A 24,710-nucleotide genomic window follows, 5' to 3' on the forward strand; every position below is an offset into this window, starting at 1 on the left:
ATCCAAATTATATTTTTTGAAATATGTTATATATTTATACAGTCATCTCCATGTTAAGAATTTTTTAGCAGAGTTACAGACTAAAGGAGATCACAGCAGATGTGAAGAAGACTCTCTGTTTAGCAAAGCAGCAGTCTGTTAGGACAGGCTTATCTCTGATAGTGTTGGAAGTCTAGTAAGTCAGTCTTGTAGGTTGTTCCAAACAGTGGGGCCTTGCAGTTCTCTCAGTTTCTCATTTTAACTGCAGAAGGTCTTAAAGTGTTTAATTCAATTTTTTTTAAAGATAGCACCTTTTCCTAAAGTGCATTAAAATATTGACTTAAGCAAATTAGTTTTATCACAGTAATTTCAGTGACTAAAAGCACCAATATTAATATTTGAAGGATTGAAACTCAGTATTAGGTTAGTCTTAATAGTTATTTATTGCAGGTTATGTTATTACCAAGATCTCCTTTGTTTAGCAAGCTCTGTAGTGAGAAACTAGAAAATGGTAAGCTGCAAATACAGTCTCACCTTCACATTTAAATGATGTCTTTCTATGCTTTCATGTCTGTAACCCTGTTTCAAATAATATTTCATTTTCTGCCTTTTCTTTCTAGTCCTAAATATATAAATATACTAGTAAGTACTGAGAGTTAATTGTCTCAGTACAGTTTTATTATTTATTAACCATGGTTTAAGTATTGAAATTTCTTTAATGTAAATATTTATATAAGGGTGTCATACAAAAGAGGACTTGGAGACCTTTTGAAATACCATGCAGATGGACTGTATGTAATCTATATTGCCATGGTACAGCTATATCTTCACTCTGTTAATCAAAAAATATCAAGAATGGAAGTGCAATGATTTGACCATATTTCTGCACACTTTAGTGTGTTGTGCTCCCTGAGAGAAGTCTCTCACAGTATAGTCAGTGTTGGAGCACAAAAAAGTAGCACTATTTTCTTAGACTTTCAGATGATGCTAGAACTCAAATATGACTAAAACAGATTTTTTTTTCTAAATTTAGGCTCCTTTTTAAATACTTTAAATCTCTTTTCTCAAACACATGTTCTAGAAGGGTTAAGTCAGAACAAACACACTGTAACCTGTAACTCATTGTCTCTTAAGTAGTAGGAAAGGTAATAGTATTTAAGAAAACAGAGAAGTTTAATTTCATCATGGCTTAGGTTATACTATTCAAGAAACACCTTAAAAAACACTCTGCGAGTTTTAGAAGTGGTGTGTGGTAGAAATTCTGACTTTTTTTTTTTCTATAACATTGTCAGTAGCCAACCTGCAATTTCAGGAAATCCTCAATTACCATATGGAAGTAGCAGACTTAAAAATTGAAACTTGTAATGTAAATTCATCTTACAATTTCTAACCTGTTTATACATCTCATTGTCAGAAACCTAACTACTAAATTTGAGTGCTTGCCTAATGCAAAAGATTTGCCAATTTAAAAGCAAAATCCCAAAACATTCTATGCTGCATAATAAGTCAGAATATTGAGTTCTATCCAACTTTCTTTCAGAAGCAATTTTGCTGAATATTTTTGAAAAGCAATTGAGACTGTATAATACTTATCAGCCAGTGAAAATTCAATACAAACTCCAAATGCCTGTTTCTGGTGGGGACTTTTTAATGTTTGAAAAATCACTTTCTGTTAATTTAATATGAGAGAAATAAATAGGTGTATCTTCAGAATTATATGGAAGCATGAAAAGTGATTAATTCTTACAGAACACTGTCAATTATTTTTATATATATGTGTGTATACATATATATATATAAAACTAAAAGCAGTTATGTCAGTAAACAGTGTAAGAGAGATCAAGCCTCAAATACAAACAACCTGATATATAAAGGAAAAAGGCATCAAAAGCACAAGACAAAAAATAATTCTTTTCAATATTTAGCCTTTTTTTGGATAAAAGGTGTTTTTCATAGTTGATTTTTGTTCATTGATACAGTCTTTGCTTTTAAATTTATTAATCTCTTTTTCCATTGTATTTTAAACAGGCTTTTGCTAAAATAAATAATGAAATGCTTCTACTTCGTACATGTTATAGTTCAACAGTCATGTGAAATTATTATTGTCACTCCTTTTTTCATCATGACCATATATTTCTGTGCTTTAGGAAGATTGATATGAATTGAAATCTGAGATGTTTCCAGTTTCTTGAATCATCTGTGGTACCAGTGATTGTCATTATCCAGTGCTGAAGTGTTCTACATATTTCCCTATAAATCCACTAGTTAAGTTTGATAATGACTATGAAGAACAAACTATTTTTCCTTTTAATAAGCAACCTAGCATATTAAAATAGCATAGAGTACCATTTGTGCTAGTTAGCAGTGGTGTTGAAAACACAAACTATCAGTTTTCTGAAACATTTTAGTCAAAATATATTAGGTTTTTTTTCTTTTGGGGATTTCAGGATGTAAGTTTAATACTTAGCTGTAATAAAAAACCTATTGGGACAATAAAAAATTCTCCATTCTTTTTGGTTGGGATTTTTGTTTTGTTTTGTTTTGTTTTGTTTTTTATTTTTTTCCTGTTTAGTCTTAAATGGTAAAAATCAGTTCATTGTAATTTCAGACTTTGGTAAGGGAAATGCTGCATCATCTCACTAAAATCAGAACTATAATTCTATATCTGAACCAGCTTAGCTGTGAACTACTGTGGAATCAGATACATCTTTTGCTAAATAATTCTAGCCCCTCACAAATGGACCCCTCATGATGGTCCCATGTTTGGTACATAAAGACATGGGAGAATCCATTATAATTGCCTTGATTTTTAAAATGTGGATGCCTGCTGACCAATAGCAGTTTGCAAAGCTGCATATTTTTTATAAGGTCCTATACATGATAGTATATTCTATGAAACCATCGAGAAAAGAGTCCTAGCTGATGCTTAAACTGTTTTTATTTGTTTTTATTGTTTTACAATGAGTAACAAGTTGGAAGCACAAAATAGGGATCTGTTTCTTAAGGTTTTATTTTTCCTGTTTTGACTGCCTGTTTATGTACAAACTATGAAAACTGGATCTTCATACTGTTTAACATACATCTAAAATATTTGTGTGTGCATATGTACAAGCCCATATTTTGCTAATACACAACTTTATGCATTCACAGTGTCCCAGCTTTCTCATATGCATTAAGAGTTTTAGTGCAAAAGTATGTATACCTATTTTATGAGGGACTGTCAATGATTGTAAGTAACAGAACTGCTGAAAGTGTGAAATTTTGCTTTATTTATTTCTAAATAGTTTTGGTTAGTAACTATATGAGCATATGATAAATTCCATTGTATAGCACTTTAGCACTTATTTCTTGACATAAAAATAGTTAATTTTTGATATATTATAATATTTATATATTGCAAAGATGTCACAAACATGCTTTGAATACGTATTGTATGTTATGTTTTGAAAATTGGAATTTTACTTTTTTACTACATTTATAAAAAAATAAGAGTTTTTCTGTCACAATCTAATACTTTTTAAGGAGAAATGTGTATATAAAATTTTTAAACAGAGCAGTGCTTTTTTAATATGTTCAAGAATTAATGTTAAGCATATGTATATTATTTAGAAAAGATGATCAATAAATATGACTCTTAATTCTTTTTTGTGTTTATTTTGAACACAGAACTATAATAAGCTATTGACCTTTGCTCAACTAAATGAACGTTTTTAACACTAATCATAAATATTTTGTAGTTATTTGTTTTGAAGGTATTAGTTGCATGTTCATCCATCATGAGATTGATGCTTACATTTTTTCACCTGCTTCTAGATTAAAAAAGATCAATGAATATTTTAGCAGTTAGAATATTGCCAGAAACTCGGTAGCTTCAGCATAACTATTGTAAGGTATGGAACACAGTTTGCTGGCTATAACTCCTTACTGTAGAATGGTGCTTTATAAAGTGCCGGAGTAAATGTCTCTTAACTTCTTTCAGACATTGGCCCTGTTTGTTCATAGACTGATAACTGTTTCTAGTGTGCTCATTGAACTTGCTGGAATTTTTGTTTACTTATAGTCTTCATTTTCCCCAAGAGGACGAGAGAGGAAAGAATATATTCCTCATGTGGTCAGCATATTTTTGAGTATTTATGTGAGTTCACCATCTTGATTTCAAGTCATGAATTTGTTTTTACATGCATAAGCATGCATATTTACATGCATTATTTATCTAATTGACTTTAAATTCCATTAAGTTCCAATGAGTAGGAGAAAGATTTTTGTCTTAGGCATTTTTTTCTTTTAATTTTCTAGTTATGTTATTTTGTTGGTTTATTTATTTTTTTAACTGTTCAGTCTAAGGCTTGTAAAGGTTGATTTGCTCCTGAACTGCTTTGTTCCCAGACATTGCCATCTTCCCCAACTACCACCAAGTCCTCTCCATCTGATCCCATGACCACCTCCAGAGCCAATCAGGTACAGTATCATCCTACCATCTACACCATACTTTTCACGGGTGACAGCTTGCAAACTGGAGAAAAAGATATGGTGGGTTAAGGATTTATTCGTTCATTCACATATATACACCCATAACCATAGATATTTAACTCTTGTTAGAAATTGGTAAAGTAAATGGTTCTTTTAATTTATTTTGGTGGGCTTCGTTAAAATCTCTGATGAAAGCAAAGTATCTTTTAAAATAGTTGGGTTGCTTTTTTTTTTCCATTTGATAAATTGCAAGGATACAAAACTGGTGTGTTTGTAGACAGAGTAACTCTTGGTTTATATGTGTTTGTGTATATATGCACACACGTATTTACTTCCTGGATAAGTTTTATATTATAATAGAATTACCCCTAAACCCATGCCTAAATAGCTGGAATTCAACTCAGCAATGGCGAACAGACTTCTTTATTGCAGAATTTTGAAATGTAATTGTGGAAAGTAACATGGGGCATTATTTAAATATAAAATATTTTAAATGAAAATTTATTGATGAACAATGAAGTAAAATTAAATCTCACTAAAAACATACTAAACACATCTAAGTTAGTTTAATTCATATCATATTTTTAAATGCATAAACTGTCCTTTTAGCAGCATGTTAATTTTACTCATTTATTTTTATTTTAACTGGAGAAGTTCATGTCCAGTTGATTGTGTCCACAAATTATCATATTATCTTTGTCTTCCCTATAAAAATTGTAAAAAAATGCTTCATATCATGCTTTTTAGAACTTATTCATGCTTAAAAAATACCTTATTTATTTTTGATGTACTGTTAAACTTAATGTACTTTGTGTTCAAATAATGTAAGTATTTAGTATATGCTAAGAGTTCCCCCAGTCTGTTTCAGTTAGTTGAATGTTGCTATCAGATCTTGCATAAATAACATCAAATATGAGAAAAGTTTACTTCACAAGCTAATTTCCCCTGAAAGTTAACACTGTTATTAATTACTGATTCTCTGATATTTTTTGAACTGCTTAGAACTTGCTGGTGTATGAACAAAAAATTTCACATGAACAGAAGTGTATTAAACCATTATACCTTTGATCAACACATGGCATTTATTGAAGGGCGTGTCAACAGCAGAAAGTAATGGAATTTAGAAAGAAATTGTACAGATAGAATTAGTAGAAAAATATAGGTTGTGATATTCTTGACTTCAACTTGAAAGCCTTCTTCATCAGTCTGCTTCCATTCCAGCAACAGTTACTTGGCTTCATCATCATTAAATGACAAAGATGAAATCTTTGCCCACATGTAGGGATGTTTTATGAGCTCTGTTCAGCTTTTACTCTCTCTCTCTTAATTATAGTATTTTGTTTATTTTAATTAAAAGCTTTTGAAAATGAATGCAGAGGTTGTTTTTAAAGGGTTCTTACTATTTTTCTTTTCTTTCACACTGCTTTTTTTTGATTATAAGTATATCCTGATAATCATTATTTAGAGAAAAAGGAAGTGCTTTTATTTACAGGATATACAATTTGAGCATGTTAATTAGCATAAGAGAAGCACCTACTTTTCATCTCTTCTATGAATTTTATGTTATCAGAATTATAGTGCAGTGTATAAACTTTAAATGACCTTTCAATAGCTAAAAATACTTATGTTTATAGAAAGTTGTTCTATGAGAATATTGTCAAGTAACATAGCTAAATTCACAAGCTAAGTGACATGTATGCTTTGTGTCCTGTCTATATCCCAAATTACAGATTTTAATGCATTTTATTCATAACCTGTGTTCAATTCAGTTTTCATACAAGTAATCAAGACCTTTTTTGAACAGCATCAGAATTGTATATATGAAGAAGAGTAATGAGTTCCTTAATTGACTTTTGGAACTGCTTTTATTATTAACTATTGAAACTCGTACAGGTTTATGATTATTTTATCCCTTCTCGTATTTTCTAGTGATTTCTAGCCATTCCAGCAGGAAGCACAAAGCACATGATAAGGCAATTAAGGCCATTCTGTTCATTCTGGTGATAAGTGACGTCACTGGCAATTGTTCCCAGGCTGTAGTGGTGATTAGCATTCAGCACCAGGGTATCCACAAGTATCTGCACTGCGGCTGTCACACGGAAATAGGTTCCAGCACAATCATCTCAAACCTGTCGGTAGCCATGTAAGCACCCAACAGGAGAGTATCAGAGAACAACAGTAAATGTTTGGTTTGATATATGGCTGTGTAAGATGGCTCTCAGTAGAAAATAACCATTCAGGTATGGGTTTTCTCACAAGATTGTATATTATGATAACACGAGAGAGCTTAAGTAACTGGATGGATGCCAGGAAATTCAGTGTTAAGGTGTAAAATGAATTCACAGCACACTCCATTGTGTGAATAAGGTAGCATATTAGGCTTATGATCATTCAATTTTATGGGTTGGTGTTGGAGTGAGATTTTTAAGCTGGGTTGGAGGACTCCCCCATAAGTCATTGCAATTAGAGAATTGTCGAGTCTGTGCTTTGAGGAGAACAGCTGATGTGAGCCTTGTGCTGTACAAGCATGTCAGTTGTGTTCCCCTGACAGAGCTTGAACAATTTCTATACACACTTTTTAATACAAGAAGAAAATAGCTCTGCCAGCAGAGGTCAGAGGAAGCTAGGCAGGAAATCTGGCTCATATTAGATCTTCCTTTTAATGACTCACTTTGCCTCCATGCAGATGAGGTCATAACTCCTTTGTATAGCAGTTTCAGCTTTTGATTAATTGTTTTTGGAAAAATCCAGTGTTCATGAACTACTTGTTTTATGATTCTCAAGGAGAGGATAGTCTCTAAAAATGCCTTATCTAGTGGAAGAAAAGTTTCTTTAGAACTGTCATGTTTTGCATTATACTGAGTTGCCTTGGGTGCAACAGAAAACTCTTCACTGGAAGTGTTTTTCTCTTTAGTTCTTTGTTCCAGGAAGTTATACATCTGTCAATATTATTCTTGTAAATGTCTTATTTATTTTTTCAGTGGAACTTCCTTGGACCTTTATTCACTTTAAAAATCCATACACTGCAAACTTCCCAAGGAAGAAAGAACCAAAGAGGCAATAGAATTTCCAGTAACTTTTTTTCTCCTCCTGTCTTGCCTATTGCTGAAACTAGCTCAATCTTTCTATACTTTTAGACTAAAAGCTTCTGTGTTGCACCCTCACGAACTCTGTCTGCTTTGTTTATAGCCAAACACTGACAGACATATAGCTGCAGCAGTGAAACTGTTCTGCTGATGCCCCTGGAGCTGGCAGAATATAGCTTTACTATTATTTACTAGGAGGAGGAAATCAATTTGACTTCTCTAAAGTACACTTCAAGAGGTAATTTTAACTCTAAAGTGATAAATAATGCACTGAACATCATATAGAACATGCTTACTTTTCCTCTGTAGAACCCAGTAAAGGTACAAGTTTTAATTATTATTTTGACAGCTGACTTAAGGTAGACTAGTATTTCTATAATTAAACTGTTTACATATTTTTATTCATTTACAAGATTATTTTTTCTTTTTATCTGCCTGCTTTACTGATGTTATTCTAATTTTAGAGGGAGAAACTCATAAATCTAGGTTTTCTTTTCTCCTTTGCCTGTTTGATGTATACCTGTAAAGGACACTGGTATGTCTCCTTCTCCAGTCCTCCCTTTCTCCATGAAATTGGTACCACTGCTGACCTTTGCTACTGGCTTAAGAGAATAAAAGGACCAAAACACACATTCACACTTATTAGTGAGTCACGGGGGTGATGGGTAGGAGTCCTTTTTCCTTGCCTTACAATTTAGATAGGCTTAAGCTTAGCAATAAAATAGGATTTATCATAGCAAACTTTCAGTCATTAACTTACTATATAAACCTTTTATTTTTACTTTTTTAAAAGCAGTGTTTTTCCCATGGCATTTGTATTATTTACAATTATACCTTCTATTTTGCTGTTTTGTTATTGCACCCAAAACTCTTATTTTATCATTTAGTACAATGTAATAAAAATTTTGTAGAGTGCAGATAGGTTTAGATTTTGTTCATTCAGTCCTCAGGTTTGCTTTTTTTGAGAATTTCTATCTCATCTTGTAGCTGCAATATCTGTAATAAATAATACTTTTCAACCTTTTTCATGATGGGACTGAGCCAGTGTTCTTGGAACTGCCTGTACTCAGCAGGTTCAGAACAAGCATATGGCTATTAAAATCTTGGTATTTGGAATTTGTACTTTTGGTTTATATTATCTCTTTATTTCATGCAAAGTCTATAGCTTGCAATATGATATAATAGAACACAAATAACAAGAGATTGGGAGATAAATTGATATTGTAATGATCAATGCATCTGATCTCCCTCTCTGACTTCAAAGAATTGCCCTATCCCTGTTTGTTAAATTTCTTGCAAAAGCTTTATCTTTTCATTCCTCACAGAAAGGTAGAATCTGAAAATAAAGGCAGTCTGTAAAGCATACTGACAGCTTTTAAAGGGTTGATGAACTCATATTTGACATATAACTTCTTGTGGGAGGTGGAGGAAGAAATAGGAAAGAAAGCTTTGTTTCTGTCTTTTGTTATCATTAGGACATAGATTTTTAAAAGATGTATAATAACCAGTTTCAAATGATAATTTTTTTATCAGTACTTTAATCTTAATGCACAAATACTGAGTTTCAATGATGATCCCGGGATACTCAGTAGCCATCATTGGTCAGTGAGATGTTATCCCAATTTGCCTTTTAAATTTTATATGATGTATTGCACTATAGAGAATAAGATGTAGAAGGTTTTTCCTTTTCCAGAGGTTAGCTGCATCTGTTGAGACCTTTGCCTGAAACATTGCACCCTATATTTCAGATAGTCTATATCAAAATAATATGCAACTGCATCTTAGTCAGTAGTATTATCCCCTAGTTTTGGTCTTGTAGATATTTTCACATTTGTTGATTTTGGGTTTGGTTTTGGATATTTGGGGTGGGTTGGTTGGTTGTTATTTTTTCCCTGAAAGCAAATTAGATCTCCTGCAATAATAGCAGATATTAAGAGGCATGGTTTGCAAATAGTGGATCAATGGGACTATTGTCACTCTTAGTCTAAGGGTTCACTGGTCTGTGACCTGTCAGTGATTTACATTTGAATCTTTGCAGCCTTGAAGAGTATTAGTGTGGGGGTACAGAGGGTCTTCTGCCTGTTTCATCTTCTATTTTCCCCTGCTTCTCAAATGGTGCCTCAGTTAATGCAGCCTTAGAGATCAAAGTCTTGCTGGACTATTTTTCCCCCCTTACATTATTAAACAATAATACACTTCTACACGATAAATTACTTATTCAGGTGAACTTCCTACCTGTGATTTGGATGGGGTTAGAAAAATATGGTTGAGATTTTTAGTTCTTTAAAATTTCTGGAAGCCTGCAAATCCACTGCAGTTTAAATTCTTCTTTCATATTTTTAAGTAGCATAGTGCATGAGCTCAGTGTTTCTCAGCTTTTTATGAGTGTCTTTACTGTCCACTTAACAAACTTATAAATGCAGTGAGAATTTATTGACTTTATTCTCTTAGTAGTAATTGTGATAATAAATTAACAGCTGCCCCCTACCCATGAAATACTGTAATGCAGTCTCCATGTAGGCTCTTTAAAAGTGTTGCAGTTATGGAATTAAACTGGTTTATGCAATAGATTAGATTATTATAGTAAATAGTTCTGAACCAAATTACAATACCTTAAGATCTGCAGACCTTTGCACACATATAATTAAGTGATGCAGAAAAAAAGAGAAATCAGGTCAAAAGATAATCACTTCCCTTCAGAAAATCTATTCATAAGAATCAATTTAAAATGTTTAATAAAACAACTGTAAATATAATCTATAACCAGTATTATCACATTGTTTTAGAAACAGAAGGAAATAACATTTGTTTGTTAAAGACATTTTGCAGGTTGCAGGTTGTATTTCACTTGTATGCCAGCAATTACGAGGCTGTTTTATAGAAGTTTCTGCTTTAATTATGTCAAAAGTAATTAGATAATAAATGATGCACATTACATTAGTAGTCACAGAAAAGACTGATTGGCTCTACACAATGTGTGTGTGTACTCTGGTTGTCTTTACTGCATCCAATTTCAAAGTAAACTGCAAGTTACACCTGCCTGATATTAATAGGAACTCAGGTAAATCAGGGTAAGAAAAGAAGACTGCAGCTTTGATAGGATGAAAACTATGTTTTGAAATCTGAATTTAAGTGAGGTTAGAATAGTTAATAATGCATTTATTATACATATGCAAAGGATCACAGTGATTATTTGTTAAATAGAAAAAAGGGACAAATGTATTGTGAAATCAAAAAGGGTTAGTAAATCTATTGATTTCCTCACCTCCGTCTCATTTTGGAGATAGCTCTTTCACTTTTTAATTTTTTCTTTTCATATTTTTCAGTATATTTTCTCTAAAAATAAAAATAAATTGTCAGCTGTTGAAAGAGAAGAATATGTATATAACAGAAGAATACTATATAGTGTGCCTAGTAGTTGAGATCAGGGCAAGACTTAGATGCAAATTATTTTTCATTGTGTTTTTAAAAAACAGTATTTAAATCAAGTTTATTCAGATGCTGCCTGCAAATTTACTCTGTGTATCTTTCCATGTTAATGCACACCTAGTATTACACATTTGTAATATAGGTATAAAAACATGTCATGTGTATGTGTCAATACAGCCATATTTGTGCCCCACAGCCTTAGTTTGCATGAGGAGTAATTTTTTCCCACTTGAACATTTGTGTGAGATTATTGTCTATGCAAAATTATTAATAGGTGCAAGTTATCTCTATTCAAGTATTGTCTATGTCTAGTGGTTGTCTATAGATAGTTTGCCTTAATGAAGTTTTTCTCCCATTGTATGCGAAATATAACCCAGAGCACAGATGTAGGGAAACAATATGGTTTACAAATACATATTTTAATAAAAAATATATACTGTTTTCCTACTGAGCTATGTATGTATGATCTAAATGCAAGATCTTCACATTTAATAAGGACTATGCAATTGTACCTTCACCTGTCTCTTGTAATTATAGGGATTTTTTATAAGCTATGTTGACTTCGATAACTAACCGAAGTTAGCACCTATCAAACTTTTTGCTTCTGCTAACTCAAATAATTGGTAACTTCTATCTTGTCTCCACTTATTTCAGTTGTGGTTTTTTTTTGGTTTTTTTTTTTTTTTTTTTTTTTTTTTTTGTCATAGCAGGAGTTATTTCTGGCTTCCTTGTGGCTATCTTGGTTAGATACATAAAACTACAAGTTTAAAAGAGTTAACCAAGAAGTAGATATGCTTATAAACTAAAGATATGAATCAGCTGGGGTGAGTGTTAAATTCTAAGGTAGCCAATTACAGCTTAGTTGCAGTTAATTATATATTTCCTGAGACCTACATTTTGATTTCACCTTATTCTGTTCTCTGATTCTTCTTAGAGACATAATGTCAGGCTCTGAGAGGAAGGTTTTGAATTGAATTGTCAGAAGACTCTATTAGCACTAGAGAGCTATGGAGTCTTGTAGCATTGCTTATTAAGTTTAGAGACATCACAGAATCTCAAAATCAATTAGGTTGGAAAAGATTTCTGTCACCATCAAGTCTAACCAGTGATGTAACACCACCTTGTCAACCAGACCTTCACACTAAGTGCTACCTCTAATCATTTCTAGAACTCCTCCAGGGATAATGAGTGCACCACCTCCCTGGACTGTTCATTTTAATGTTTAATTTCTCTTTATGTGAAGAAATTCTTTCTCATGTCCAACCTGAACTTCCCCTGGCAAAGCTTGAGGCCATTTCCTCTTCTCAGCTGCCTGGGAGAAGAGGCTGACCTCCCACCTCACTACAACCCTCTTTCAGGGAGCTGTAGAGAGCAGTAAGGTCTCCCCTGAGCCTCCTTTTCTCTGGGCCCCCTCAGCTGCTCCACATAGGACTCACGCTCCAGACACTTCACCAGCTTCATTGCCTTTCTATGGACATGCTCTTTCTTGAAGTGAGGGGCCCAGAACTGAGCACAGTACTTGTGTTTGGCCACCTATCCATCCACCCATTAGGGAAACCACACTAAGGAAACTATGTCCTTTTTGTAATCAAATTTCCTAATAATTATTATTTTTCATGACCTAGAGAGACATGGTTATATAAATGTTTTCTGTTTAACTGTCTTCCCTTTCTCATTTGAAAACAGTTTTCAAATAACATCTATGAGAGAGTGTCCCTGAGGATTTCATTGAGTAGTTCTTGCTACACAAAATCCTATATTATTAGTTAAGGATTAATTAATACAGAAATGATCAAGCTTCTGCTCCTGGTCATCTATTGCAAAGTCAGGGATTCAAAGTAACCATAACCCCTGGTGCTGTTAATTTGTTAGTTCATCTGGATAGACCAGGTGCATTTTGCAGAAGCCAGATTCCCTCTCCATCATCTTCATTCCACCATATTTATTTTACATGTATTGGTTGATGATAGAATAAGTTTTATCTTTCATTTTACCCTAATTTTGTGATCCCAGAGTAAAAGTACATGTGCCAAACTGGTGCCAGATTATGCCAAGATGCACCATTAAAATGTCCTGTTCAGTCTTTTCTTACCTCTATATATGTAACTAAATATAGACTGGATATGGAAGATACTTCTCAGACCAAAGTTATATTATTTAGATTACCTAATATTGTTAAGAGCAGAAATCTGGTTTCCAAGAAAGGTTGGAGAGTCCCTTGAAATAATTTTGTAACAGAGTGGATTTTGTTCCTAGATTTTGAAATGAGAACATCTTTCATTTATTCTGTGTGTCAGACTGACTTTTGACATGATTGCAGCTGGGAGATTCTAAGACATGATGGACCTTGGAGGAAGTGGGGGCTCCACTCATTGTGTCTGTAGAGAGTACAAATATGTGCATGTCTTTGTGCACGGCTTTTTTTTCTTATTGTTTTTAAAATAAGCTGAATTGCAAAAATATGAATTAAAGAGGCACTGCTGAATAAGTAGCTTCTGCAGTCTCTGCCTAAGCTTAAACTCTTCACTAGATACTCAGTGCAAGAGGACTGCTTCCACTTACAAGTAAATCAAGTATTAGGCATTCTTATATAGCAGTATATATTTATAGTACAGTACTGTGTGTGCATATTAAAGTATCAATAGAAGTGATATATATTCAGATAGGTTTGGATTTGCTTCATTTATTTACTTTTCTGTAAGATTTTCTATTAAATCATATGTCTGTGGGAATGGTGAGAAGGTCTTTCAATGTTTTGTTTTTCGGTGTTTTTTGGCTTTTTTTGTTATGTTTAGTTAGTTAATTAAACTAGTTAGTTACTGTTAAAATATTCCTCTTTTTAAAAACTATTTGGCTTTACCATCTTACCATGTGTTTATATCTAAAATAATATGGATGTTTTCAGGAAAAAAACTTGTAAGAAAAATTATATTTATACAGTTTTTAGGAAAACATTTGGGCATTAGCTTTGTGCCATTTTTCCTTTTCAATTTCTTTTTATAGTGAAAAACACCATGAAGCTATACCCAACTGTCTGTAGAGGAAAACAAGAATAAATATCCTCTTATTTTTATGGACCTGAGACATTAATAGAGTTACCACAAGGGTTTTAATTTGTGTTTGTCTCCCCTTTCTTTCTATGGAGACAGAGTAATTACCCCAGAATTTTAATTACAAATAGTGTAGGAGGGGATGTTAGGGTTTAGTATCATTATTTTATTTTATGGAAATGAAAACTCAATAGTGTTAATTTAGCCAAAACACATTCAGCTAGTTACACTTTCTTTTACCTCCTTATTTAAAAATCTATCATTTTTTCAATCCCACAGATTCTCACTTAAAACTTTAATTTTCAGAAGATCAGAATATGATAACTGTGATAGCAAAATTGGGGACTATTTGTGAGCAAGAAAATAATAAATATAGAAATAGACAGTGTATTTCAAGAAAGGGACTAACAACTGTCACATTTTCTGAGCACTTTTCCTACTTCATTTAGGAATCACAAACCTGTTGATATGAGTAACCATAAAGTTCCTCTTGCTGATGATCAGTCTCTCTCTTTTGGCCTCTCATAAAAGGATCACAAAGAGCTTTGAGCAAGCAAGAAATGCCCCCTGCTTAAATGGTCATAATAAATTCTTGGTTTCCGTGCCATAGAACTGAAATGGTTCTGCTGATTCACCTTGATTCCACGTCTTTTAAAAGAGAGGTCTCCTGCAGATGATAAATAGATGATAACTTAAATTTTGTTCAGAATTGCCAAATGATTCCTGAATTATCTTGTAGAAATCAACTGTGGCAAAGATCCTCTGAAAACAAAACTCTTAGCATTCTTTTGTCCTGTCAGTCCTATAAGCGATAGATTAATTTTTAAATGTGGTTTCCAGAGACTGATTTTCAGTATTCTTACCAGTAATGCTGAAACACGATTTCATATTTGAATTTAAATCCTAAATTAATTTAGAAAAGGTTTAGCATGCTGTTAAAATAATGTGATCTGGCTAGCAATGTCAAAACATAAAAATCTTAATGTATTTCTAATATACAGGGTTTAGTTTTTCCAAGATTTCAAGTTTTAGTGAGTTTCAATGAAAAATGTCATTGACAGAGAAATGGCAAGTCCCTTAGCACATTTATATTGGCTATTCTTTCCTCTGAATTTAATTAAATGATATAACTAATGCATATAATTTTCTGCATTGATTCTTTTAGAAGAACATAATTGTATATTCTACCCATATTTATGCAAGTTTATACTGAAAACTGAACACTGTTGATAGCTGTGATGCTTTGTAATGTTAACAGTGTATCTTCATCTTGAAAACTCATATTCCACTCAAAGGGTTATTTTAAAATACTGTTAGTTTTCTCTAAGACTTGCAGGTACATGGCCATTAAAAGCATTTTAAAAAAATTAAAAAAGGAAGCATCAGTCTCCTGGAAGTCAATGGAAAATTGATTCCTAAGTTATAGGCTGTCCAAGATTTGTTACTAACATCTAAGCAAATCTCTTGTATGTGTTAGCCATAGGATTTCTTCCAATGATTACTTCTCATCAAGTGCAAATTTTCTAGGTAAAATACAGCATGTCATTCAGAGCAAGTTTATGGCTGATCTGCTTCTGGGGAGTACCTGTAAAGCTCATGCATGCAGTCTTTAAAGGATTCTCTTGAGGAGTGCAGAAATGTCCTATTCATTTATGTATTTACCTTCTGAAGCTTTGTCAGGAAAGCAACCAGTGCCATGCTTCTTTAGCCAATGAGTTAATAGCTATGAGGAGCCAAACATCTACGGATCTGTGACCGGGAAAGCATAAAAAAAAGGGATGCACCCACTTTGTCTCTCTGTCTGTCAAGAAGATCAATTAAGTTTTGAAACTGGAGTGGCTTTTATAAGCTCATAAGTTAGATCCTGTCTAATGTAAAACCGTGGGAGTTTTAGTGATACCATCAGTGAGGCATATATGGTTTTAAAATATATAAATTATCTACATTATATATCAATTATTTTGTATTGAGAAGTGGTTTTTTTCAGCAATTCCAGTAATGAAATTACATTATATGTTTTTTTCAGATAGAAGTATCCCAATTTGCTATACTTAATAGTTCTGTAAATATTCATGCATTTTGTAAACCCATCCTTGGCTCTGTGAAATGTTAGCATAGGACACCATGCAACAAATTATATAAGAAAGATTTAAAAAAAGAGAAATTTTAGATAGGGGGAGGGGAAACTTTGGTGATTTTAAATAGAGAATAGGGTTAGCATTCCATCATCACTAAAAGTTTTGGACAATACTGGACAGAACTGTTAGTATTCGTGCTTTCTGTCTTTTTAAAAATGTTTCATTTGAACAATGGCAGAGCCAATATGGATGCCTAATTTTCTATGTATACTGCATTCTCTGCAACTGAGTGAAAATCTATTAATTTTTTCTCTTGTGTAATTTAGTACGTAACCAACTCATTTTTTCTTTTTTTAATTATAAAAAACTGAAAAGTATAAATGAAGCTTCTCAAAATGCATTACACTTCTTTGCAAATGTAATTTGAAGCTCATGAAACATTAATGCATTAAATATGGAATGTTGTTTTTATGCTACTGAGAAAAAATTAGAAAAGTTAAATTTCTTGTCTATGTTATTAAAACTATGTATCATAGAGAATTCATGAAGGAGTTGGTTTACTCCATTCCCACAGTTTTGAATCATGTTTTCTTGAGGGATACTTATGAAACTATTCAGATTTTTATGTGCGCATATGTGAGTGTAAAATTTTAATAATACTTTCTTCAGGACTAGATAATCTTATGAAATCAGCCACCTGTATAACCAACATTGTTTTAGCAATTGTTCTTTCTGTGTACACAACTTGGCTGTGCACACATTCTGCTTTTGAGAGAAGAAGCCTTTCTATTTATGAGTTAGAGCCTACACACACTGGTGACAGAAGGGCAACTAAAACAGGCACAAGAATATTTTTCTTGTTTCTTTAAACATGATCTGCTAGTTCCTTGCTGTGAGAAATTTGCATTCCAAATTACATCTTTAGTTAAAAGCATGAAAGAAAAATCTTAATGTTCAGACTTTAAAGTGGGCAGAATTGTAATTAGGTAGTTACTAAAAAAAGTGGGAGTGACTTTTTTTGAGTGCCTCAAAGAGTCAAGGTTTAATATCAAATGCTAATTGAAAAATAGTATTGATTTAAGCCAAAAGAGCAATTTGTGCAAAACATGCTTTTACAGTCTTATCTCTAGTAAATATTTCTTCTGCTTAGTTTTGACTTTATAAACCTTGTGATTTCAGATGTAAATTGTTCCTGGGTATTTAAGTTGAAGTTAGGTTTCTATTGTGTAATAGTTTTTTTGTGACTAAAATGAAATGATAAATGCAGCCTTAGGTGAGAGAGGAGATCTAAGACCTGGAGAAAAAGAAACACTTCTGATAAACAGTAGTGTCAGTATCAGACTAAAATCCTCCTGTAGTGTACCAGGACGTAAAATAAAACATTTTAGAATATCTATTTGCTCTGTCAATTTATTATATTTGTAATAATCTAGTGTGATTTGAGACAAAACTCAGAGTTGCAATATTTTCTAAATTAATTAAGTTAACCTAGAATTGTCTTGAAAGAAACTAATTATGAGGTCAGAAATAAGAAATAACACAAAGAGGCAACATAGGGAAGTAGCAAAATTATATTCATCTTGGAATAATTGCAGGCAACATTTATGATGGGAATACTACCAGTATATATACTGTATTGTGATGAGAAGAAAATCTTATTAACACAAACATGACTAGAAAAAGAAAGAGTGCATTATGTTGAGGAACAAAGTAGCAGCTAATCTCTTCCCACAATCCATTGCACTCATTCGCACATTATTTCAGTTCTAGACATTCTTTTGTAGAAAGAGAGAAACTGAGTTGGAATGACATTTACAGAATTTAAGCATGGTCAGAGAAGATGACAATTTATGGTCCAGGTTTATTTACCTGATGACCCAGCTAAATTTACAAAGAACTGCTTTGCTTTTTATGGATATGTGCCTAGTTTTGTAAATAAGTATCAAGCGGACTATCAGAAAAATGTCTCTAAAAGATGTCTATATTCATTCTAAGAATTTTCTCTAAAGCCCAAATATATAATCTGGAACTGAGCAACCAGGAATTTGTTCAGGACACCTCTGAAAAAGTAAATTCATGTTTCAGCACGTGCATGAATCCAGTATGGAATCCAGTCCAGAGATACTGAAAATATTGAGAGAAACTCCAGTAGCTTCCTTGAGACTATGTATGTGCAATAAGTAGAGATTTTCTGTGTAAGGCTACGGATGGAAGCTGAGCCCAAATCTGACATGAGCAAACATCTGTCTAGAGCAGCCTTGCATGGCTGCCTGCTATATTGGTGGGATGACTCATGACCTTTCAGTAGCTTGTGCTGCCTTTAACTTGTGGTTCTTGGTGGCTTGATTTCAGAAGAACTTCTATCACATCTTCAGTTGATCCTGATTTTCTCTGAGATTTTTGTTATAGTGCCACTTAAGGATGGGTGGTATGGGACTACTCACAAGCCCAATGTAGCAGTTTGTTTATCCTGCCACACAAAAAAAATCCTAGGTGATCCTACTCCTCACTGACTGCTTTCTAACAGGAATTGGTATGTTCAGTATACCTTCTCACCAAGTCCCAGCCTGTAGTCATATGAGCAACTAAAATAGCATGAACTTTTCAGATGTAGAATCCAGAGGCCAGAGTGAGTTTTAAAGAGTTTAAGACAATTGATGAGCAAGAAGACAGAAAGAAAAAAAAAAAAAAAAACCAAGAAAAATATATGAAATAGAATGCAGCAATTTACAATTTTGAGGAAATGCAGTTATTTGCTTTAGAGACTAAAATGTAGAAATTGTGACAAATTAGTATGAATTTGTTAGATTAGATGGAATCTTTTCTGTAAAATGTTTTTCTGTTAAGAAAAACATAAAACAGCATTAGACAAGTAGTTGAAAGATTTAACTGAAGGAAAAAGAACAACTGTTACAGAAAATTCATGGAGTGAATTATAATTATGCTGTTGAAAATAAAATAGGAAAAAGGAAACCTGAATAATAGATAAAAAAGATCCTTGGTTCATTAATCTCTGTGCAATCTCTTAGAAACACTTCACAGAAGTGGAATAAACCGAGGCTGATGTATTTAAATATTTCCACTGTTGAATTGTTTGGTTTGTTTTTTTCAAGTTTTGATGCTATTTTGTATAATCAGTTATATTTCTCTTCTGGTGTAATTTAGTGCAGGCATGTGTCATGCCACGATGTGAAACTTGAAACATAAAACCATGTTTTTCAACCTTCTTAACATACAGTTACTATAATTGGTATAACAGCCACATCAAGTGCTAATTCTTGCTATCAAGCCTGCATTTCATCCTTCCACTACATTTATCACTGTAGACTTTGTATTAGCTGGGTGGCATGTACAGTGTGAGTTTTTTGATTGCCATCCCTTCAGTTCTAGAGACTGTGAGAAGTGATAATATAACCAGACCAAATACTGTCAGAGAGAAGGAGGGCAAAGAAATAAAGCAGTGGAAAAGTGAAAGAGTGGAAACTTTCCTATGGGTTGTTGGAAGTCTTTACATGAGAGGAGTGGGAATGAGAATTGGCAGGACATGGGTAGTAGTGCAGATTTGGTCATGGTTCCTCTTCCTATGAAAATATTTGGCATGTATTCATGTGCATTCATAGCTGCTCAGTGCAGATTATCTCAGTGCAGCACTGGGGAGGATGAGAGGGGCAGAGCATAATCACCAAACATCTGGCATTCCACACTAGATGCTATTCTGCTCACTTATCTGAGCCAGGGCTTTCAGTTTGGTAAATCAGAGGACTTTTAGGCAATTGTGAAGTGATATATGAATGCAGCATGGCTTATGCAAGTGGGTTATCAATAAATGGGAAAGGTTTAGGGATTTAGCTGATACACGATTTAGGAGTCTAGGATTTATATGAGCTACTCATGTGGCAAAAGTTAAAAGCAGTTTGAATTGTGTCTCTGGACATAGTGGTTGAGATCCCTTGAGTAGCAGGCCTTTTCCTTTGAAGGGCAGAGTTGCATCAAATCTCTGCAGATTTCATTGGGAACTGAGGGCAGCAAACTGCTCTCCAGTTGGAGCCCTTCTTAGAGCCCAAGTTTCTTTGACTTTTGTCAAGGCTTTTAAAGACACAGTCATGTTTCACTGAAAATGTATGCAGAGAAAGTACTTTGTTTCTATTATATTTGTTATAGTTGGATGATTTTGGGGGAAGAAGTATTATATTTTTTGAGCCTGGTTTTGAACTTGCTTATGCTAATGCAAATAGGATGAAAGTGATGCCTGTGTAAATAATTAATTTGCTTTGTGAGTAAGCAAATGTCATAATTGCAGTCCTTAATTTTTAGAAAATCTATTTGACATGAAATAAAGGTTGAGTTACTTCCTTTTTTTCTTTCTATAGCATTTAAACAAAATAAATTGCACATGTACTTATTCTTATGCATATGTAAGCGTATGTTCATAATTGCTTTAGATACTCAATCTCCTTTTTGCTGCACAAATTTGGATATAGCCAGGAGCATACAAACAAACCTAGAAACCTAATCTTCCTGGGTAGTGAAAGATACCTTTATTGGATAGCTCAGAGCACTTATTTTGGATAGAGGTTTCTCACTTCTGCATCCAAATCAGTTTCTGAACCTGTTATCTGTAAAAGGAAAATAAGTGCACTGTCCAATTTCCCTGACAGTTAAGTACTTTTTTTAAAAATGGTGGTCATGCAGGTAACAAAACCAAATAAATATTTTATTTTTCATTTTCTGAGTTGTTTTGTATCATTTTATACCTTTTTACTTAGTGACTGTATGGATTTTAGGCTTCAAAAGAAAAGAAAAAAATTATTTGTAGTATTTCTTTTCTACTTCCACCTAGACCTCTGTGATCTATCTAATATGTTAGATACTGTGTTATTATACAGCACAACCAATGTTTGCCATAAAGACTTGATATTCCAATATATAAACAAAGGGAAAAAATTAGCGAATAAAAGAAATAGGTGGTGAATTACCAACTGGTAGCAAGTATTAATAGTCCTAAATAAAAAAAAATCCTAAATATATTTTGCTTTTAAAAATAATTATCAAAATTTTTAAATGAAATTTTAAATTAGCTGTCACAAATACAAGGATGTTACAGCTGAATATTTCAAAACAATACTAATATTGCTCTTCATTTCAAGAACTGCAGGATTGCTTATATTTTAAGTAAAATGAGTGCAGTTGCATTTATGTTTTTTTCAAACCAAATTTTCACAGGAATGTAATGTTTTTATCCTAACATTAAATAGACGCATACTGTCTAATTCTTTAATTCATATATGTTCTTAAAAGATGTCCTGTATGTAAATATGTGAAATATTCACCATGGCAGGGGTCATATTTGAAAGGGTATTATTGGTATATTCCTAAACTAATAGCATTTAAGAGAGTTGCCAATGGAAGAAACAATAGTCTGTTTCTAAATCAGATATTTGGAAAAGGGTATCTTTATTTCTGAAGCGGACAAACATATAATAATCCAGCACATTAAAGTTTATGGGGTTTTTTTTTCAAAATGCATCATAATTTTTATGGTTTTTGTAATGCTAAATACAAAACCGTGTCTGGACAAGGAGGGAGTGGATGAGTAAGGAGAAGGAGATCATTCTTTATCTCTCCTCTGATAAGACAGATAATTTTGCTGAGTACAGCTGTTAATAGTAACCTAATGAACATTGGTGTGTCAAGTGAAAAGTACCAGTTTCTCATTGCAAAAATCTTTCTTGCTGCATAGAGAAGAGTTCCTTTTTAATTTTGTGGCTGAATTAAACCACTGCTTTACTTTACTACATCCAGCTTTAGAATAATCCCAGATATGTCACAGTAACCTGGATTTTCATATGTTGCATACGTAACTATAATATTACAGGTGCAACAATACTGCACTGGCAATAAATATCCTATTTACATCTGAAATCACATGTATGGTTATAAGAGTGTATTTTTGTACCTTCTTACGTTTTTATGTTTTTCATTTAAATTTGCATAAGCACTTATGCCTGCCTAGACCAGAACTATGCACATTGCTTATCGAAATCTCCCACAGAACCTGTTAGTGTGTCTTAAACCGGTGGAGGAAAGTAAACGTTTTCTATAGTATGCAGCACAAAACCATAATAATGACAACTGTGCAGTGCTGCATTTTTGGAGTGTTACCAAAAAAAAAAAAAACCCACCGAAAAACATATAAAATAAAACAACCAAAAAAAACAAAAAACCAAAAAAAACCCCACATAAACAAAAACAAAAAACAAACCCAAAACCAAAAACAAACAAGCAAACCCCCCCCCAAAAAAAATTTTGCAGAAATCTGGACAATTCTTCTATTTAGCAATTAGTTAATGTATTTTTATCTAGAACTGAAATATATAATCAAAACTAAGAGTTGTTTTTTTTTATGATAAGAAAACTAAAAAAGGTTACCTTAAAATTACCAAATACCTTGAACTACATTTAAAATTACTAGCAAGTGTCCTGACTTAAAACTAAGTCTGCCTACGAATATATATATAAAATGTGTCATTATGTATTTAAGTATATGTACCATGATTTTTTGTAGGATTATTTAATATATGGGTGGACTAAATTTTTTTTAATACCCTACTTTCACTTTCCCTTTAGAATAAGTCAGCATCTGATAATTTTTTATTTATTCTATAGAACATGTTCTGTTTTGATGCCAATGAAATTCTGAATTAAAAATTATGTATATAATTTAAAACAATTCAGTGCAAAATACAGTATGATATATTCTTATTTTTAATGTACATATTGTTTAATTGGAAAATATAAGTGTTTCTCAAGTTTCTAGTATGCTGGATTCTCAAAGATATGATTTTCATGCTAACATAACCATTGGAAACATCTAATAAGCTTTTTCTAGCTTTATTTGTAGGGCATGCATATTGGTTTGCAATTAGTTCGACTTTATAATGAGGCAATAAAAAGAGACTATTACTAATAACATTTAATTGTATTTTGTATTGTTTTGTTGCTAAGACTTTAGATAGAATTTTGGTGAAAGGACTGAAAAGTGTTGCCCCTACATATATTCAACAAAATTGGATGAATGGATATCTGAACACAAAGCTACTAAAACCAAAACTTTTGTAAAATAAAACATCTTATTAATTCAATGTCCTAAAATTGACAGTGCATTAAAACTTTGGGACACATTTGTAAAAGGTATATCAAAAAAAAAAATCTATGAAAATATGTAAAAGTATTGAATTTTTATCCTGGGCATCATTCTTCACTCATAGCAGTAAGTCAATAGGTAATGCATTTATTGACATTAATTATGTTGTGTCAGTTTGAAACTTGTTTAAACAGAAGAAAAGGTAGGATTTATAGATAAATAACCTTTGTTTGAAACCATTTGGTAAACTTTTAACTGTACAAATGCCATGTTTTATACTCTCAAAATCTCAGCTCTTAGATACCCTTTCCTGTAAAATTTAATTTCCATAGGCTGAACAATAATAATACAGTGTATCAGATAATGAATTTCCATACTCTGATGTGGGTCACCGGTTAAAGAATCAAGATCATGTCCTTTTCAAGACCACCTTTGTCCAAGGTTTAGCTGAATGTTTTGCTTGTGGTTTTTTGTTTGTTTTGGTTTTGGTTTGCTCTGTTTCTTTCTTTCTTTCTTTCCTTTTTTTTTTTTAATTATTGCTACTATAGATGTTTTAAAGGAAGGTAAAGAATTTAAGACAAATTTTGCCAAAGAAGTTGTTTTGCTACATTTGCCTGGAAAGGGAGGAATCATGTGAAAATACTCAGTTTGATACAATCTAAGATAATCTTTCCATATGAATATAATAGCTGCATTTTCTTAATCTTTTGGTCTGAACTGTACTATGCTGAAAGCAGTATTTCCTGTGGGAGAATGATAAAAATTATTTTCCTGTTAATTTACCTTTATTTCTTAATATATATTTGAAACATGCAGAGCATTAAAAAGCATGATGAGCTGTACTTCTTTTTAATTTTTTTAACCCTTTCTTTTAAAAACATGGTAACTAACTTGCTTCATTCTTTTCCTTCCTTTTATAGGGTAGCAAAAATATTATAGTGTTTATGCACAAAGCAGAAGTATTATTTATATATATTTTTTTCAATTACAGGTAAAGATTATAGTTCCCAACAGCACAGCAGGTCTGATAATAGGGAAGGGAGGTGCTACAGTGAAGGCTATAATGGAGCAGTCAGGGGCTTGGGTACAGCTTTCCCAGAAACCTGATGGGATCAACTTGCAAGAGAGGGTTGTCACTGTGAGTGGAGAACCTGAACAAAACCGAAAAGCTGTTGAACTTATCATCCAGAAGATACAAGAGGATCCACAGAGTGGCAGCTGTCTCAATATCAGTTATGCCAATGTCACAGGTCCAGTGGCCAATTCCAATCCAACCGGATCTCCTTATGCAAACACTGCTGAAGTGTTACCAACTGCTGCAGCTGCTGCAGGGCTATTAGGACATGCTAACCTTGCTGGAGTGGCAGCCTTTCCAGCAGTTTTATCTGGCTTTACAGGCAATGACCTGGTGGCCATCACCTCTGCACTTAATACATTAGCCAGCTATGGATATAATCTCAATACATTAGGTTTA

The 24,710-nt window shown here is 32.8% G+C and overlaps 1 protein-coding gene across 3 annotated transcripts in view; it reads left to right on the top strand.

Moving 5' to 3' along the window:
- The window catches only part of NOVA1 (NOVA alternative splicing regulator 1), a 141,134-nt gene that overhangs the window by 113,837 nt on the left and 2,587 nt on the right, over positions 1 to 24,710 (top strand). For 2 of the 3 annotated variants that reach the window (XM_068193010.1, XM_068193012.1), the window contains 2 exons: positions 4,366 to 4,437; positions 24,228 to 24,710. The exon at positions 24,228 to 24,710 is cut by the window's right edge and continues 2,587 nt beyond it. In XM_068193010.1, coding sequence (XP_068049111.1) covers positions 4,366 to 4,437; positions 24,228 to 24,710 — 555 coding nt within the window. The remainder of the gene's footprint in view (positions 1 to 4,365; positions 4,438 to 24,227) is intronic. The other variant, XM_068193011.1, reaches the window with a different exon arrangement.

The sequence above is a fragment of the Anomalospiza imberbis genome, chromosome 6, assembly GCF_031753505.1.
Source record: "Anomalospiza imberbis isolate Cuckoo-Finch-1a 21T00152 chromosome 6, ASM3175350v1, whole genome shotgun sequence".
Classification (NCBI taxonomy): domain Eukaryota; kingdom Metazoa; phylum Chordata; class Aves; order Passeriformes; family Viduidae; genus Anomalospiza; species Anomalospiza imberbis.